Source organism: Barbus barbus (assembly GCF_936440315.1).
Source record: "Barbus barbus genome assembly, chromosome: 46".
Classification (NCBI taxonomy): domain Eukaryota; kingdom Metazoa; phylum Chordata; class Actinopteri; order Cypriniformes; family Cyprinidae; genus Barbus; species Barbus barbus.
Window position 1 is genome coordinate 13,071,729 of NC_136724.1, and position 17,301 is coordinate 13,089,029.

The 17,301-nt window shown below is 37.4% G+C and overlaps 1 protein-coding gene across 2 annotated transcripts in view; it reads left to right on the top strand.

The window, feature by feature from the left end:
- The window catches only part of LOC306864609 (thiamine pyrophosphokinase 1-like), a 77,248-nt gene that overhangs the window by 3,094 nt on the left and 56,853 nt on the right, over positions 1 to 17,301 (top strand). For both annotated transcript variants that reach the window (XM_079408724.1, XM_079408725.1), the window contains exon 3: positions 12,799 to 12,873. In XM_079408724.1, coding sequence (XP_079264850.1) covers positions 12,799 to 12,873 — 75 coding nt within the window. The remainder of the gene's footprint in view (positions 1 to 12,798; positions 12,874 to 17,301) is intronic.

The window sequence follows — 17,301 nt, forward strand, 5'->3', positions numbered from 1 at the left end:
GGTGCTATATGTCTTATACATTCCAACCGCTTTTGAATGAAAATTATTTTCAGTTTTTTTTAAATCACTACAGCTAAGAATAATACTTTTAAATAAATGAAATGGTTTCCTATGTCTATCATTTCTGTATTTCTTATGCACCTCTACAGTGTTTATTCAGGTGTAATTATTTTTTTAATAATTTACTCGGTTTGCACAGATGAGACTGCACCAACACAGGCATATTGATGATTCCAAATGATTGCTTTGCATATTTTATCACACAACGTGTGCATTTTTATTAAATATCTACATATAGTATTAGTTCTATTAATATATTAACTTAAAACTTTGCTGTTCACTTAACCAAAAAACAAACAAACAGGAACTGATTAGATATGCACCGATTGACCGGCCAGTGATCGGAATCGGCCGATTTTTCACATGACCGGCCTGGATCGGTGACCGGCCGGTCAGTCTCATGTCTCGCCGATCCCAAGCTGATCCTTGACGTCACAGCCACCCGCACACTCACAGTTGCATGTAAACACGTCGTTTTGCGTGAGAAAGATTCTAATTTTAATTGCATTCAGTGTAAACGGTAACTGAAAAGCAACATTATACAGGCATGATGTTTCCCGGAATATCAAGGCAAGGCAAGGCAAGTTTATTTATATAGCACATTTCATACACAGTGGTAATTCAAAGTGCTTTACATAAAAGAAAGTGAAATAGACATTAAATTTATTTTAAATCATTTTCTATATCATTTTAAAATTCCTTGTTTTTATTATTTTTATTTCCATGTTTTTATTGATTTTAAAGAAAATGATTATACATAATGTGTTGCAGTCAGTTCGGACATATAGATTCAAGATTCAAGAGTTTTATTCGTCACATACACAATTATACAGAGTATAACCAGCAGTGAAATGTAGGTTGCTCAATAGCACAGTGCTCATTCAACAAATGTACAGTTCAGATGAGTTTTGAGTCTTGATTTAAATGTGGCTAATGTTTTAGCACATCTGATCTCTTCTGGAAGCTGGTTCCAACTGCGGGCCGCATAATAGCTAAAAGCAGACTCCCCTTGTTTTGTGTGAACCCTTGGTATTTCTAACTGACTCGATCCTAATGATCTGAGTGGTCTGTTTGGTTTATATTCAGTGAGCATATCAGCAATATATTTAGGTCCTAGGCCATTGAGTGACTTATAAACGAGTAAAAGTACTTTAAAATCAATCCTAAATGTAACTGGAAGCCAGTGTAAGGACCTGAGGACTGGTGTGATATGCTCAGATTTTCTGGTTCTAGTCAGAATCCTGGCAGCAGTGTTCTGGATGAGCTGCAGTTGTCTAATGGTCTTCTTGGGAAGGCCGGTGAGGAGACCATTACAGTAATCCACCCTGCTGGTGATAAAGGCATGAACAAGTTTCTCCAAGTCTTGATTGGAAACAAAACATCTAATTCTTGCAATATTTTTGAGATGATAGTATGCTGATTTAGTTACTGCTTTGACATGACTACTGAAACTAAGGTCTGTCTCCAGAATCACCCCAAGATTTCTGACTTGATTTTTAGTTGTTTGACCCCTAGAGTCAAGGTATGCATTCACCTTGAGAACTTCATCTTTGTTTCCAAATGCAATGATTTCAGTTTTCTCCTTGTTTAACTGAAGAAAGTTCTGGCACATCCAACTGTTAATTTCATCAATGCATTGGCAGAGGGAGTCAATGGGGCTGTAGTCATTTGGAGATAAGGCTAGGTAAATCTGGGTATCATCAGCATAGCTGTGATAGGCAATTTGGTTCTTCCTCATTATCTGACTTAGTGGGAGCATATACAGGTTAAACAAGAGCGGTGCAAGAATTGAGCCTTGTGGGACTCCACATGTCATGGCCGTCCACTTAGACTTATGCTCTCCTATACTCACATAATAACCTCTCCCTTCTAAGTATGACCTGAACCATTTGAGTGCCATCCCAGAAAGCCCGACCCAGTTTTCCAGTCTCTCTAAAAGTATGTTATGATCGACAGTGTCAAACGCAGCACTGAGATCTAGTAGTACCAGCACTGATATTTTGCCAGAATCAGAATTGACGCGAATATCATTTATTATCTTAATGACTGCTGTCTCTGTGCTGTGATGTGCTCGGAAACCAGATTGAAAATTGTCCAGGTATCCATTTGACTTTAAGTAGTTGTTCAGCTGATTAGAAACTACCTTTTCAATTATCTTACCTATGAAAGGAAGATTTGATATGGGTCTATAGTTGCTCAACATGGTGTTATCAAGATTGCGCTTTTTCAGAAGGGGCTTAACAACTGCAGTTTTAAGGGAGTTTGGAAAAGTCCCAGAAAGAAGTGAGGCGTTCACCACTTCTAAGAGATCAGCCTCTAAACAGTTAAGCACATTTTTGAAAAAGGATGTGGGAAGTGTGTCAAGATAGCAGGTTGAAGATTTAAGGTGCTGTACTATTTCTTCCAAAATTTTATCAATTTCTTTAAAAACACACATAGTCACTTCTTTTTGAAATTGCGGTCGAATCTGTGTGACCTCTGCATAACTTGAGGATGTGCCAATCTCCTTTCTGATATTATTGATCTTCTCAGAAAAGAAGGAAGCAAACTCATTGCATTTGCTGTCGGAGAGCATTTCACTGGGAATCTGACTTGGGGGGTTTGTCAGTCTCTCAACAGTCGCAAAAAGAGTGCGGGTGTTGTTTATGTTACTGTTTATAAGGTTTGAAAAGAAAGTCTGTCTAGCTGTGGCTAGTTCCACATTGAAAGCATGAAGGCTGTCTTTATAGATGCTATAGTGAATTTCGAGTTTCGTCTTCTGCCACATCCGCTCAGCTTTTCTGCATTGTCTTTTCATGCTCTGAACTGCTGTTGATTTTCTCCAAATTGATTTCTGTTTCCCCGTCTTCTTGCTGACCTTTATCGGGGCAATATCATCAATAACATTCTTAATTTTTGAGTTAAATGACTCCAGGAGAAGATCAACAGAGTCTGCAGAAATGCTTGGTGTTAATGATATTGCCTCCATAAATAGCGCACTAGTGTTCTCGTTAATGCATCTCTTTCTGATAGAGACAGATCTAGATTCAGTGGTGGCCGAGATCAATATATCAAAGAAAATACAGAAGTGATCAGATAGTGCTACATCCTTAATTACAATGGATGAGATGTTTAGACCTCTACTGATGAGTAAATCTAGAGTGTGTCCACGATTGTGTGTTGGTCCGTGCACATGCTGACTCAGGTCAAAAGTGTTTAAAACAGTTATAATTTCTTTAGTAGTTTTGATTTCTGCATTATCTATGTGAATATTAAAATCCCCTGCAATAGCAAAACAGTCAAACTCTGAGGAAATCATTGATAACAGTTCAGTGAAATCATCAACAAAGGCTGGAGAATATTTTGGAGGCCTGTAAATGATTAGATTAGATTAGATTAGATTCAACTTTATTGTCATTGCACATGTAAGGTACAGGGCAACGAAATGCAGTTAGCATCTAACCAGAAGTGCAATAAGCAGAGGTACAGGATATACAGTGCCTACAATATGTTACATATGTACAGAAATATACAGATAAGGCAGTAGTACTATGGACATAATTTACAAGTTTTTAAATACTATCAGTATGATATACAGATGGGTGATATGAACATACTATACAGATGGGTTGTGCAGTAAATGTATGTACACTATAAGCAAAAACTATGAAAATAATTACAAATGGATATGAATAAGCTATAAATTAAGATATATAAACACTAGTGCAATGAACGTTGAAAGTGCATAGAAATAAAAATTTACAGTACATAGTACTCAGTGTAGATTGGTTGTTTTTTTGTTTTGTTTTTTTTAATCGATTTAATGATGGGGAGGGGTGAAGAGTTTGTAGTGGTGTGTGAGGGGGGTATCATTGGGCAGAGTTTAGTAGGGAAACAGCTGTAGGGAAAAAGCTGTTCCTGAGTCTGCTTGTCCTTGTTCGGAGGCTCCTGAAGCGCCTCCCAGAGGGCAGTAAGTTAAACAGTCTATGGTCAGGGTGAGAGGAGTCCTTAAGAATGCCGCGAGCTCGACGTAAACAGCGTTTTCTCTGGACGTCCTCAATGGCAGGGAGTGGTGTCCCTGTGATGCGTTGGGCGGTTTTCACCACCCTCTGTAGTGCCTTGCGGTCAGCAGCTGAGCAGTTCCCATACCAGACTGTGATGCAGTTGGTCAGGATGCTTTCAATTGCACACCGGTAGAAGTTCCGCTGGATGATTGGAGACAGGTGGTTCTTCTTCAGTGTCCTAAGGAAGAAGAGGCGTTGGTGAGCCTTCTTGACTAGGCTGGATGTGTTGGTGGTCCAGGTCAGGTCCTCCGAGATGTGGGTTCCCAGGAACTTGAAGCTGGAGACGCGTTCAACAACCATCCCGTTAATGTGGATGGGGTCATGCGTTCCACTTTTCTTCTTCCTGAAGTCCACAATGAGTTCCTTTGTCTTGCTGGTGTTGAGGAGCAGGCTATTGTCAGCACACCATGCAGCCAGGTGCTGTACCTCCTCCCTGTAGGCAGTCTCATCGTTGTCTCTGATGAGGCCAATCACTGTGGTGTCGTCAGCAAACTTGATGATGGAGTTGGATCCATGCACAGGCCTGCAGTCATGGGTGTAGAGGGAGTAGAGAAATGGGCTCAGCACACAGCCCTGTGGTACGCCGGTGTTGAGTGTGATGGTGGTGGAGCAGGTGAGGCCTGACCTAACATGCTGAGGTCTGTTGGTCAGAAAGTCCATAATCCAGCTGCAAAGGGTGTTAACACCCAAGTCTCCAAGTTTAGTGGTCAGCTTGGAGGGAATGACGGTGTTGAATGCTGAGCTGAAATCAACAAATAATATCCGTGCATATGTGTTGTTGTTTTCCAGGTGTGTGAGTACCGAGTGCAGTACTGTGCCTACTGCATCCTCAGTGCTTCTATTGCTTCTATAGGCAAATTGGTGTGGGTCCAGTGTGGGTGGGAGGCAGTTCTTGAGGTGTGCCAGGACCAGTCGCTCAAAGCACTTCATAACAATGGGTGTGAGTGCTACGGGGCGGTAGTCATTCAGGCACGTTGGGGAGGAGTGTTTCGGCACTGGCACAATGGATGTCGACTTAAAGCATGTTGGCACCATTGCTTGGGTGAGTGACAGGTTGAAAATGTCTGTGAAGACCCCTGCGAGCTGCTCTGCACATGTCCTGAGCACACGTCCAGGAATGCCGTCGGGGCCAGCAGCCTTGTATGCGTTGATCCGGCTCAATGCTGTGCAGACATCTGTGGAGGTGAGTTTGAGGGTCTGATGGTCTCCTGAGAGTGTGATCTTGGTGGCTGTCTCCTTGTTGTTGTTGTCAAAGCGAGCATAAAAGTCATTTAGCTCGTTAAGGAAGGAGACGTCTGTGACCGTTGGAGTGGAGTTGCATGGCTTGTAGTCACTGATGACCTGGATGCCCTGCCACATGCGCCAGGGGTCAGAGTTGGAAAAATGCTCCTCTACCTTTAGCTTGTAGCAGTGCTTGGCCTTCTTGATGCCCCTCTTCAGGTTAGCCCTGGATATGCTGTAGGCCTGAGCGTCATCTGATCTGAAAGCAGTGTTGCGGGCTTTCAGCAAGAGCCGCACTTCCTTGTTCATCCATGGCTTCTGATTAGGGTACGTTGTGATCTGTTTCTCTGTTGTAACACTGTCAATGGAGGTATTGATGTAATCCAGTACAGAGGTGGTATAGATATCAATGTCCGTGTGAGAGCCACTGGCAGCCTGAGAAGCAAACATACTCCAGTCCGTGTGTTGAAACTTGTCCTGAAGTACAGACTCTGCTCCCATTGGCCACACTTTGATGGTCTTCACTGATGGCTTCACACGGTTGATGAGGGGTGAATACTTGGGGGTGAGAAACAAAGAAAGGTGATCAGACTGTCCGAGGTGGGGGAGGGGAGTCGCGATGTAAGCTCCAGCGATGTTTGTGTAAACATGATCCAAAGTTTTTTCTGCTCTAGTGTGGCAGGAGACATGCTGATGGAATTTGGGGAGCACTGTCTTTAAGTTGGAGTGATTAAAATCACCCGCAACAATAAATGCAGCTTCCGGGTGTACAGTCTGTTGTTTACTAATGGCCGCATGCAGTTCGTTCATAGCAAGCTTGGCATTAGCATCCGGGGGAATATAGGCTGCAGTTATGATGGTGGAAGTGAACTCCCGCGGCAGATAGAAAGGTCTACACTTAACCATGAGAAACTCTAGGTTAGGTGAGCAGTGTTTTCCAACAATGTCAGAGTTCGTACACCAAGCTTTGTTTACATAAATGCACAATCCTCCGCCTCTGGTCTTGCCGGAGTCATCTGCCGTTCTATCTGCTCGGAGCGTGTAGCGTCCGGTTAGATCAATAGCATTATTGGGTATGTCGCTATGTAGCCATGTTTCAGTGAAAACCATGACATTGCAGTCCAAAAGTTTCTTACTATGGGTGATGCGAAGTCGTATCTCATCCATTTTGTTCACCAATGACCGCACATTAGCGAGGAAAATGCTGGGTAAAGAGAGCCGGTGCGGTGTTAGCTTTAGCTTAGCTCTTAGTCCTCCACGCTTCCCCCGCCTTTGTTTACGATCTCGGCGCCGCCTGTGAGCACTTCCGCCCGGCCGAGCAGAGTGCGTTGCCTCGGGTGTTCTGGAGATCTCCGGGATGAGTCGATGATTGGTTATAAGATTGTTGGAAAAGAGCAGACCGATATCCAAAAGCTCCTGTCGGGTGTATGATGTTAAGGCAAAGCTGTTCAGTGAGAACAGACCCGAGATGAGCAGGAAAAATACTGCAAAATTGCAAAAACTGGTGAGACGCTGAGCCTCGCGATGTGTTCGCGCCGCCATCTTGGCCACAACAAAATAAGGATAAACAGGGTGCGTGGAGCACCTTTCAGCACAATACCTAGGTATTCAAAAGATGAATACTGACCAAATGACATTTGCTTGCACTGATAAACATCTTTAAACAGAGCAGCTACACCTCCACCTCTCCTAACAGTCCTGCAGACACTTATAAAATTAAAGTTAGGAGGGGCTGTTTCAGTGAGGACTGTTGAACTGCAGCTGTCTTCTAACCATGTTTCATTTAAAAACATAAAATCCAGGTTGTTTGTGGTTATTAAATCGTTGATCAGAAATGATTTATTTTTAAGTGAGCGAATGTTTAAAAATGCTAACTTGATGGAATTACATTTTGTCTCTACAGCAATCTTAGATTGATGCATTATAGGCCGCAGGTTAGATGGGTCAGCCGTACGGCTTGAGAAGGCCTTAGACTTTCTATTGCTTAATAAAACAGAAATAGAGGAGGCTACAGGCACACTGGGTTCCCGCTTGTTCTGTAAACATTTGTGAATGTTGCTGCTAATATAGCGGGGACCCGACACACATCACTGAGAGCTGTTATCAGTTGTTTTTGGTTCACCTACACCAGATGGAGAGGGGTTTGGGCCCTGACGTTGTGGCAGCGGCCGGAGAGCTCTCGCAGGAGGAGGAGGGTGAGCTGGGCCTGCAGTCTTTGGTGGTTGTCAATCAACACAATTGCAACGTGACACTGATTTTATACAATAGTATTTAGATAAACAAGAAGTTAAAATGAAGTGACTTAGATTTTCGAAAATTTTTTAATTGTTTTTGCTCAATTTCGCTGAAAATAGTTCAGATCAAACCACAGCAGAACTGTTGTGTGTCTCCGAGCAACACAGCTGTGTTTTGTTACTGAATGAATCCACGTTTTGAACGAATCGAGTGAGTCAATGATTCAGTGGCCCATTCATAAGGACAGTCACTTGCCTCGTTTCTGAATGAATCAGCTGTTTGAATGAATGGGTTGAATGAATGAATAAATGACTTACTCATTAAAACAGACACTTGCCGCCACCTACTGGTGGTTTTGTCATATTTAAAAGTATCATTCCATTTTTTCAACATTTATTTGTATGTGTTTTTAAAAGAAATAAACATTAATCTTATAAAATTATTTATGTATTTTAAATTTTGCAGTGTAAATGCATCTAATGCCACTTCAGATGCAGCTTCTGTTTCCTCAGCAGTGGAAAGATAAAGTTTGTTAAAACTAATTTCATTTGAATATTAACAACTCTACAGTTTCTTATTATGCAAACTGAATTAATTGAAACAAAGTAAGAATTTGATGTGAAAGATGACACATTTAATAAGGTTAGGGGGGAAAAAATGACCATTTATAAACATAGTGGGAAATTACATCTGTTTTGTTAAATACAGCAACTCATTTTACATTAGCCATTTCTTCCTCTTTCCAGTCACAGAGCTCTTTAAGTGAGAGAAAATCTGTAACTTAGTCCAGATTGGGGGAATTGTAATGTTTAATAATTTCTTTTATTAAAACACTCTGATGGTTTACGGGGTCTTTTTGACCTCAAATGACTTTTGCTCAATTTTTTAAAAATGTTCCCTTTGTCCAAATGGTATGAAACCTTCTACGGCTCTCAACACTTTCTAGATCTACAAAAAAAAAAAAAATTGGAATGATATCTGTTTTTATGTTAGCGTGACAAAATTTGTGACACTCGTGGCTTTCGGGCAATCAAAATAGACAAAATTCATCATCAAAATCAGAAACAACGCAGAACACATCGACAGAAATGGCACAAATAAAGTGGCACACTTCCACCAATGCAAAAAAACATCCACAATGCTAAATTATATTGCTCACAACACACACATACACACACATAGAGGAACACATTTTTGAGACTATAAAAACTGTTCTCTTATCATTTGTAAAATAAAATCATCCAAAATGCAGTACCACCACAAAAATAAATTGGTGACACTGACACATTGAAAATGTGCACACTCACACACACACACACACAAACACACACACACACACATTTGTATGGCTATAATTTGTCAAATAAAATCATCCAAAATGCAGAACCAACACAAATATAAAGTGGTGACACTGACACCGACAATGTGTACTCACACACTCTCTCACACACACACACACACACACACACACACTTATTGTTCCTCGTTGTTTGATTTCTTTTACTAAATTTTATCTTTTTACTGCTTTATTTGCTCACTTGTTATTGCTGTTCAGTTCATGTGTTCATATGTATTATAACTGTTCATTTCTGTTCATTTTTGTTCCGTTACAGTTAGTAACTGAAATATTGATTAAAATTGTAGAATTATATTAAAAATAGATAATTGAAGTAAATGATAAAATCTTAAGACTCCAACATTTCTCTTTGTAACATTTTGTTCAGGTTTGATTCTAATCATAATGTAACATTATTGAAAAACTGGGGGTTTTTCAGTACAAAAAATACTAAACTTTGACAAAAAATATTTTATTTTTGTTATAATTGTGATTTTATAATATTTAGATATGAATCCAACTGAATCCAACTTGTGAAAAGATATCTTTCAGGTCTCTCAAATAGCAAATAGCATATAGTGGAGCTCTATGGCCATCTAGTGGTTAAAGTGATATTTTTTTATTTTAAAACTGCAAACTGCAAAAAAATGGGTATAAATGTTACATTAAATCATTTAAAATGATCCATGTTATCCCCATGAATGAAAGTTAGAAATCTGGGCCTTTTATAAAGTGAATTTTACATGAAATGCTGTTTTTTTTGTAAATTTGTAATTTAAATAAATATTTATTTATTTATTTATAGAAATTTAAAAGATATCATAAATCCTCCAAAAACTGCACACATGTTGAGTAAAAACATTAACAAACAGAGTAAAATTACATTTGTAAAAAAAAAAAAAACTATTATCTTGTTACAAAATTAAATGTTATTGTCTGGGGTCTCTGGAGACCCCCAAAAAAACTATAGGGTACAGAGATTTAAACCATCAGAGGGTTAAGTAAATTGAAATTTGCATAGATTTTTGTTTGTATATGGTGTCAATTATAGTTCTTGGAAAGAAAATCAGAATCGGCCAAGAAAATTGCAATCGGTGCATTTCTAGAACTAATATAACAAGTCAGATTAACACCCTACTTTATTTCAAAGGTCAGGCAATGCTGGCTCTAGTATTTTAGTATTTTGTTTTTTAACAGATTGGCAATCAGCTAATGAGCCTAGTCAAGTTTACTTTCTGCAGAAATGGATAACAGCCCCCCATGCAATAACTGGACAAAAAAAGCGATTTTTAAGAATCGGAGAGCAGTCTACAGCAAAATAATAGATGTGTTCTGGAGGAATTTTTTTTTTTACTCAAAATTATATCCCTGTCTGGGTAGGTGCCCCATAAATACATGACCAGAAAGTAAGTAATCAGGCTCTAATGATTGGCCAAGAATTGCAGCCATGCTTTCAATGTGTCTGAAATTGCCTGTGGTAATTACTGTAATGAATGCGCTCTCAACGACTAACATATCAACTTTTGTGCTACTGTTAGCTTCCCTGCAAATTTTCACCAGTTAGGTCATAAAGGAGGTTCACAAGCTAAGCACCAAACGGCTTTATACCATTTTTGCCCTTTGTGTCATTTGTTTTTTAATTAATAATAATTGATAATCTATGCTCATTTTATTTTTTAATAATTCTATTTATTTTTCATTTATATGTATTTAAATTTTAGATGTAGTTATTTTGGTACTTCAACTTATTAGTACTTATTTTGTTTCAGTTAGTTTAGCCAAAGCAACATTTCTGATTTTCATACAAGTTTTTTTAAGTTTAACTTTTTCATTTAATATTTATATAACTATTAGATAAAAAAACACCACTCCAGTAGTGGAGTACGGAAGCACTAAGAGGCCATGTATTGTTATATGTAATAATGTAATTTATAGTGTAATGTAATAATTATATCTCAATGTAAAAGTTGTATTTTTCTTGCTTCTACTGTGGAGCTTTACTGTAGAACTAGTGTTAGTGTACTTGCTGTACTTAAGTTGTATACCGTTTTCCCATAAGGTCCATATACTCAAGAGATTGCAAGACAAAAGACTCATGAGAACAAAAATACCTTGGAATAGATGGACTCGTGTGACCTTATGCTTCTCTGAAATGTTCTATATAACCCTTCAGTAGAATGAAGACTGAAGACATGGCCCAGATTTTTGACCTAGTCCAAAAATACGCCATTCTCATGTCTCAGCATGTGCTTCCAATCCTTCAACTCATACATATTCAATAAATTTATATTTGATAGAAGGCTGTTTTGAATGAAAAATTGCATTTTATGTCCTATTCATTCCAATTTGTGAACTAATCAAACCCAGCTTGTTTATGTGTTGAATTGCAAATTTGTTGTAATGAACAGCAAGCGCTCAGCTAATTTAGTGTATGATAATGTCTGTATTTCAGTTGATAATTCCCAAAGAAAATATTAAAATGTGGAAAATGTCCTTGGTGTTCTACTAAAAGTGTGTGCTGTCAAAAATGTAATTTACCAGAAGAGGAGATCTGAAATGTGAAAACCAATGTGGTATATTTGTAAAATAAAAGTTGTTTCTTCTTGGAGTCATCTAACTTTCGCCTCTGCCAATGGTGCTGCGATAGCTCTCATTCATTTATACACTGTTCGCACTTCAGGACCTTGATATTTTCTCAGGCTGTTCTGCAAGATGTGTTCTGTTCACAGCTGTGTCAGGATACCTGTGATTTATTCGGAGAGAGTTTTAACACGTATACTTTGTACTCATTACATTTGGTCAACCTGTGCAATGCATTAGCGCTGCTGTATGTCCTTAATGCTGCCAGTATTTATAGAGATTTTGGGATGTTATTCAATTGTAGCATTGTGCTGAACAGAGAAGCGTCTGATTAGCTTCATGTTAAAATAACTATAATTAAAAATGTGTGAGCAGCTTGGCTCTGGTATGTATCACAATTAAATGTGTGAACCCATGGATTTGGGAACCCATGCGTTTTGAGCTCTGAGATGCCTTACAGAACATTATCTTCAAATATTAAAAACACTAAATTATAGAGTAATCGCATTTCGTTTTCTCCCATAGAGTGTTTCAGGCTGTATAGTTGGATCAGTATGTGACAGAAAGTAACTTTTATGTTCCAAATTCTTTGTTGGAACTGTGGCCTAATGGTTAGACACACATGCGCACATTGAGCTTTGGTGCTCAATTGGGAGATACCACCTTTTTTCCCTTCATGTATGGTACTGCCTCCCAAATCGTTTTATTTATATAAAAATATAATAACATTAGGGTTCGTCTCTAACAAAAAATAGGAAATTATCTTTTGCACCAAAAAAATAGTGAATAGTCTTTCTTTCTTTCTTTCATTTGTCCAAGTAAATAAATAAATAAGTAAATAAAATTGAAATTGTATATTTCTGTTTATATATTGGGAGCTTATACATTTTTTTTTTTTTTGAATGTTCTTTACTAATTGTTGATTTTCTGTCGTTTTACCCAGAATAAAAGTGATCTTCTACATTTAATATATTAAATAATGTCTGTAAAGCTGAAATTGCCTTGTTAATATTACACAGTTTGTTTTACATTGTTGCACATAAAGTACATCTAGCAGTTGTGGAAAAACCATCAGAATTTGTGTTTAGGCAATTACCAAAGGCATTAGGCTCTATTATCACAGTTATTACTCTTGCTGTTTTCATCAGCTGCTTCTATTTAGAGCTGTATCTCACCAGATGAAACCAAATATCACAATGTGTTTTTCTCAGTTTCACACTGTAAATGGGAGGACTGAGACTACATCATAACCACAGGATGCTGTTGAAATATAGCTGTCCATTAATGTTCACTTTCTGTGTGTTTCTTCTGTTCTTTCACCAGGAAAACAGAGGATTTGCTTGGTTATCCTAAATCAGCCAATAGACGAGCGGTACTTCCATGTGTTGTGGAGTAAAGGTATTGATTTTGTGATGAATATCACACATCGGCCTATGATTTGATGCTTGTCTGTACTTGTCTGACTTGCTTGTGCTGTAGGGAATGGTGACATACCTGACACAAAACTCTCTGGAAAAGGTCGGACAGGCCTAATTGGTGATATATAGGGCCACGGTATGCTATAAAGCCCCTATAACCCATAATCCATTAGTCATCCTTTCGATTCACCACTGGATGAGCTTTGATTACATAACTCTTCTGTTTTATGTTTGTCTTTATAGTGCTGTGTGCTTTCAGGTACCTTTATTTGTTGATCCCAACCAGTTTTCAATTGCAGCCTGAATAACAGCACTTATATTACAGTAGAATTGTAGATCATGATTAGTTGAAGGTTGTGTCTCAAATGATGCAATGTACTACACACTATGCAGTAAGGACCATGAATGTCAGTGTACACCAGTATTGTTATTGTTAACTAAAATGAAAACTATTAAAAATAATTTTTGTTATTTGAAATGAAACTGAAATAATATAAAAATAACTATTCGATCTTAAAATAACTTACAAAAAAATTAGATGAGAAGTGTTAGCAATTAACTGAAATAAATAAAAATTCAAACTAAATAAAAAATAAATATAAAAAAACTAAATGACAAAAACAAGGAAATTACTAAAACTTCAAAATAAAATAAAAATGAAAATAAATAGATATATAGAGCAGAAATACTTTAAAAGTACAGTATATGTAAAAATACTAAACACAATGCATAAGAAGGTTCAGTGCTCTTTTTTAATTTATTCAAATTCATTTTATATAATTTTTTTTGCTGTGAAACATCTCAAGATAATTCATTACATCAGACATTATATTAGTGAGGCAGACGAGTAAATAATTTAAAAACATTACTTTTTTTTCTTCTATCTAAGGTTTGGGGGCATGATTAATTGCATGAATTTTCCTATTGCATTATGTTTTCATAATTAATTGGACTAAATTTGTGCATTAATTTGATTGCCCTAGTTTCTTTCTTTACAGGAGTTTTAGGGCTATCAAAGCTCTTTCAGCAAGTCAAGAAAATGCCTTTTTATTCATTTTATGCATTCTGTCTCATAGACTCTTCCCTTCAAACGGTTTATTTTTGTGCAGGCGAGAGTTTGTCAACTATATTGCACAAGCATTTGTGGCTTTCCGAAGTTGATCTCATTTAAAAACTCTTGATCATGTAATTCCTCTGCCCTTGCATCAGAGATACTGTGCATTTTTAATGCGGCTTTGCTCTGGAGGCAAAGCAGGTGGGCAACGAGTGTGTTGCTGGGAGCAGGGTGAACATATCCAGATGGTTTTCCTTGAGGGACCGGGGCAGGGCACTCCACCCCTCCTCCAGTGAGCCTCAGAAGTGCAGTCCCGTGGCTCCACCAGTGCTCTATAGGACTGGATGATCAAAGACGGCTCTTTGCAGATACCAACACATTTTTGGATGCTTTTCAAAAGTCCCTCCAAACGTTCACTTTTCTTATTTCAGTTATGTGATTTAGTACTGAATTTAAAACAGCAATCCCTTTGTGCATCTCAACCACAGAGGAAGTGACTTACTAGGGTGTTAGAAAATGCTTGCTATAGGCCTTAAACTATAGAATAGCTGCCATGCTTGATTTGAAACTAACAAACACAAGGCTGAAAGAAATGGAAATGCCGTTTGTTCATTATGTTGTGGTTTGGTACCTGTGTGTCCATCATTTTTCATACTTATGCGTCAAATTAAATATGGCAGCTACTCTCATTGGGTCTGTTTCTGTTTTGTACACTGTTGTTCAAAAGCTTGGGGTTGGTGAGCTTAAAAAAAGCTACATTTGTTTTAGAAACAAAATACAGTAAAAAAAGTAATAATTATTTCTTTATTTATTCCTATGATAGCAAAGCTGAATGTATTGCATAATATTATTGTGGAAACCGTGGAAACACATTTTTTCTGGATTTGATTTTTTTTTTTTGCTAAATAGAAAAAAACTGCATTTATTTGCAATAGAAAACTTTTATAACATTTACATTTAGTCATTTAGTGACTTACAAATGAGGACAATACAAGCCATCAAACATCATAAATGTCTTTGCTGTCACTTTTGATTAATTTAATGCATTCTTGCTGAATAAAAGTTTTAATTTCCTTTTAAAAAAATTAAATCTTACCGACCAAACAATTTTTGAACACTAATGTATGTAAAACCACACATTTTCCCTAAAGTATAAAATTTTTAGTAAAAAAGTTAAAAATTGTAAAAATTTATTTTAAGTGTCGAACTCCAATTTCTTTTAAGTGTAAACAGTGTTGCAAAGTTTACAAACCAGTCAAAAACCACATAAATCTTATTTAAATCTCAATTTTTTGCACTGCGTCTGTCTTGATTCTTTTACATTTATATTTTTATTGAGCTGTCTTCTAGGTGCACTCATTTTCAGTCATTTTTTCGTTATATAGCGAACTATGTGGCATTCACTTTGTAGTGAATATGAATGAGTGTACAAGTCAGCGGTTTTGGATATGACTTGGTGTGTAAAATGTCACTTACCTTGTCTCGTGCACTTTATTAGTTCAGCACTGTGGACATGAGCAGAGGCTAAACGTCCACACTTACTCTCTTAGTTGTTGTGTGAGAAAGTCTCTTGGCATTCTGCTGACATCATCAGTGATATTATCATATCTGACAATGACTACACTGTCAAAAACTGAATTCTTTACTTGCAAAATGACAGAGTGGACAGTCAGTCTTAAAGATTGAATTTGAAAACTAAATCGTATTCGTGGAAGCCATAATCACCTCCTGTAAGCTGTTCTTCTCCACCTTTCTCTAACATTGGTGTTTATTGAAGGAAATGCTTCAAACGTCCTGCTTTGATAAAAGCTTGATGCATTGAAGAATTGACATTGTCAGAGAAATCACTATAGTATACAATTTCTTTCTTCTGTCCAGAAACCTTTCTTCCAAATATTGTGGTGTGTGAAGTAATTATCCCTCACTCTTTATTGAAAAGTTTGAAAGGGCCATTTTTGTTTGACAGTTTGTTTTACAATACAGCAATAGCAGTGTTTTGGCAGGGCTCTTTTTTTTTTCATTTTGAGCGTTTCATATTCCTTGAAGTTTTGGCCAATGGATGGATTGTGGGTTTGGGTTTAATCATGGGCTTAATAGTGATTTAAAGTTTTGTGGCTTTCAGTCCATATCTGATATCATTGAGACTGTCTGTCTGCTACTCCTAAACATTTAGAAGAAAATTGACAGTAACGCGACACATAATGTTACACAAGATTCCTATTTTTTTTTAAATGCTGTTCTTTTTTCTTTCTATTCATTGAAGAAACCTGGAAAAAAATAGCATCGTTTCCACAAAAATATTAAGCAGCACAACCTTTTACAAAATTAGTAATAATTAAATGTTTCTTGAGGAGCAAATCAGCATATTAGAATGATTTCTGAAAAATAATATGACACTGAAAACTGGAGTAATGATGCTGAAAATTCAGCTTTGCCATCACAGGAATAAATGTAACCCCCCCTGGTCCGCACCGCCACACCTCGTTCTTGTTCCGAGTGGGTCTCGAACACCTTTTGAGCACAGCACCTACCCGCTGGCCTCCATTACATAAATACATTTAACAGTTTGTAATATTTCACATTATTACTGTTTTACTGTGTTTTTTTTGATCAAATAAATGTAGCCTTAGTGATCGTAAGAGACTTAAAAAAAAAACATAATCAAGGCAAAATATTGATTGCTCATCTTTTTATTATTGTACTCCACACTTTTGTCAAATCAAATGCTCTCTAGGATGACAAATAATAACGCTATATCAAAACTAATTTGTACGTATTTTACGAGATAGCTAATTCGTACGATTTTGTATAATTTTTCTAGACCCCAGTGACAAGTAGGTTTAGGAGCAGGGTTAGGGTAGCTCATTCGTACGAATTCATATGAATTGGGGAACATATAAAATACATGTGATTTAGCAAAACTCATACGAAATCGTATGAGGTCATACAAATTTGTACAAATTAGCCACCTCGTAAAATATGTACGAATTGCCATGAGATCATGTTGGAAATAACACCACCTGCAAGTGACATCAAGTAGCAAATAATATAGCTTACTGGCAATTTACATCCAACCCAGACTTCCTGCGTCCTCCTGTAGACCTAAATTAAAAGCTTTGCACCCATTCTCACTCTCAGCTCTTTTGAGGATAAAGAAACCATCTTAAAAGGTAAACTAAGCTTCCATTTTGCTCATTGACCATTCGTCCCTCTATGATTTACAGAGGCCACAGGCTTCACTTTACTTCTACTGCCAAAAGACATTAAATCAGTGACAGCAAAGTCTACCTCATCAATATTTGTCCCCCATAAAACACCAGCAGAGTAGCAAAAGTTCATGACAGGAAGAGGAAG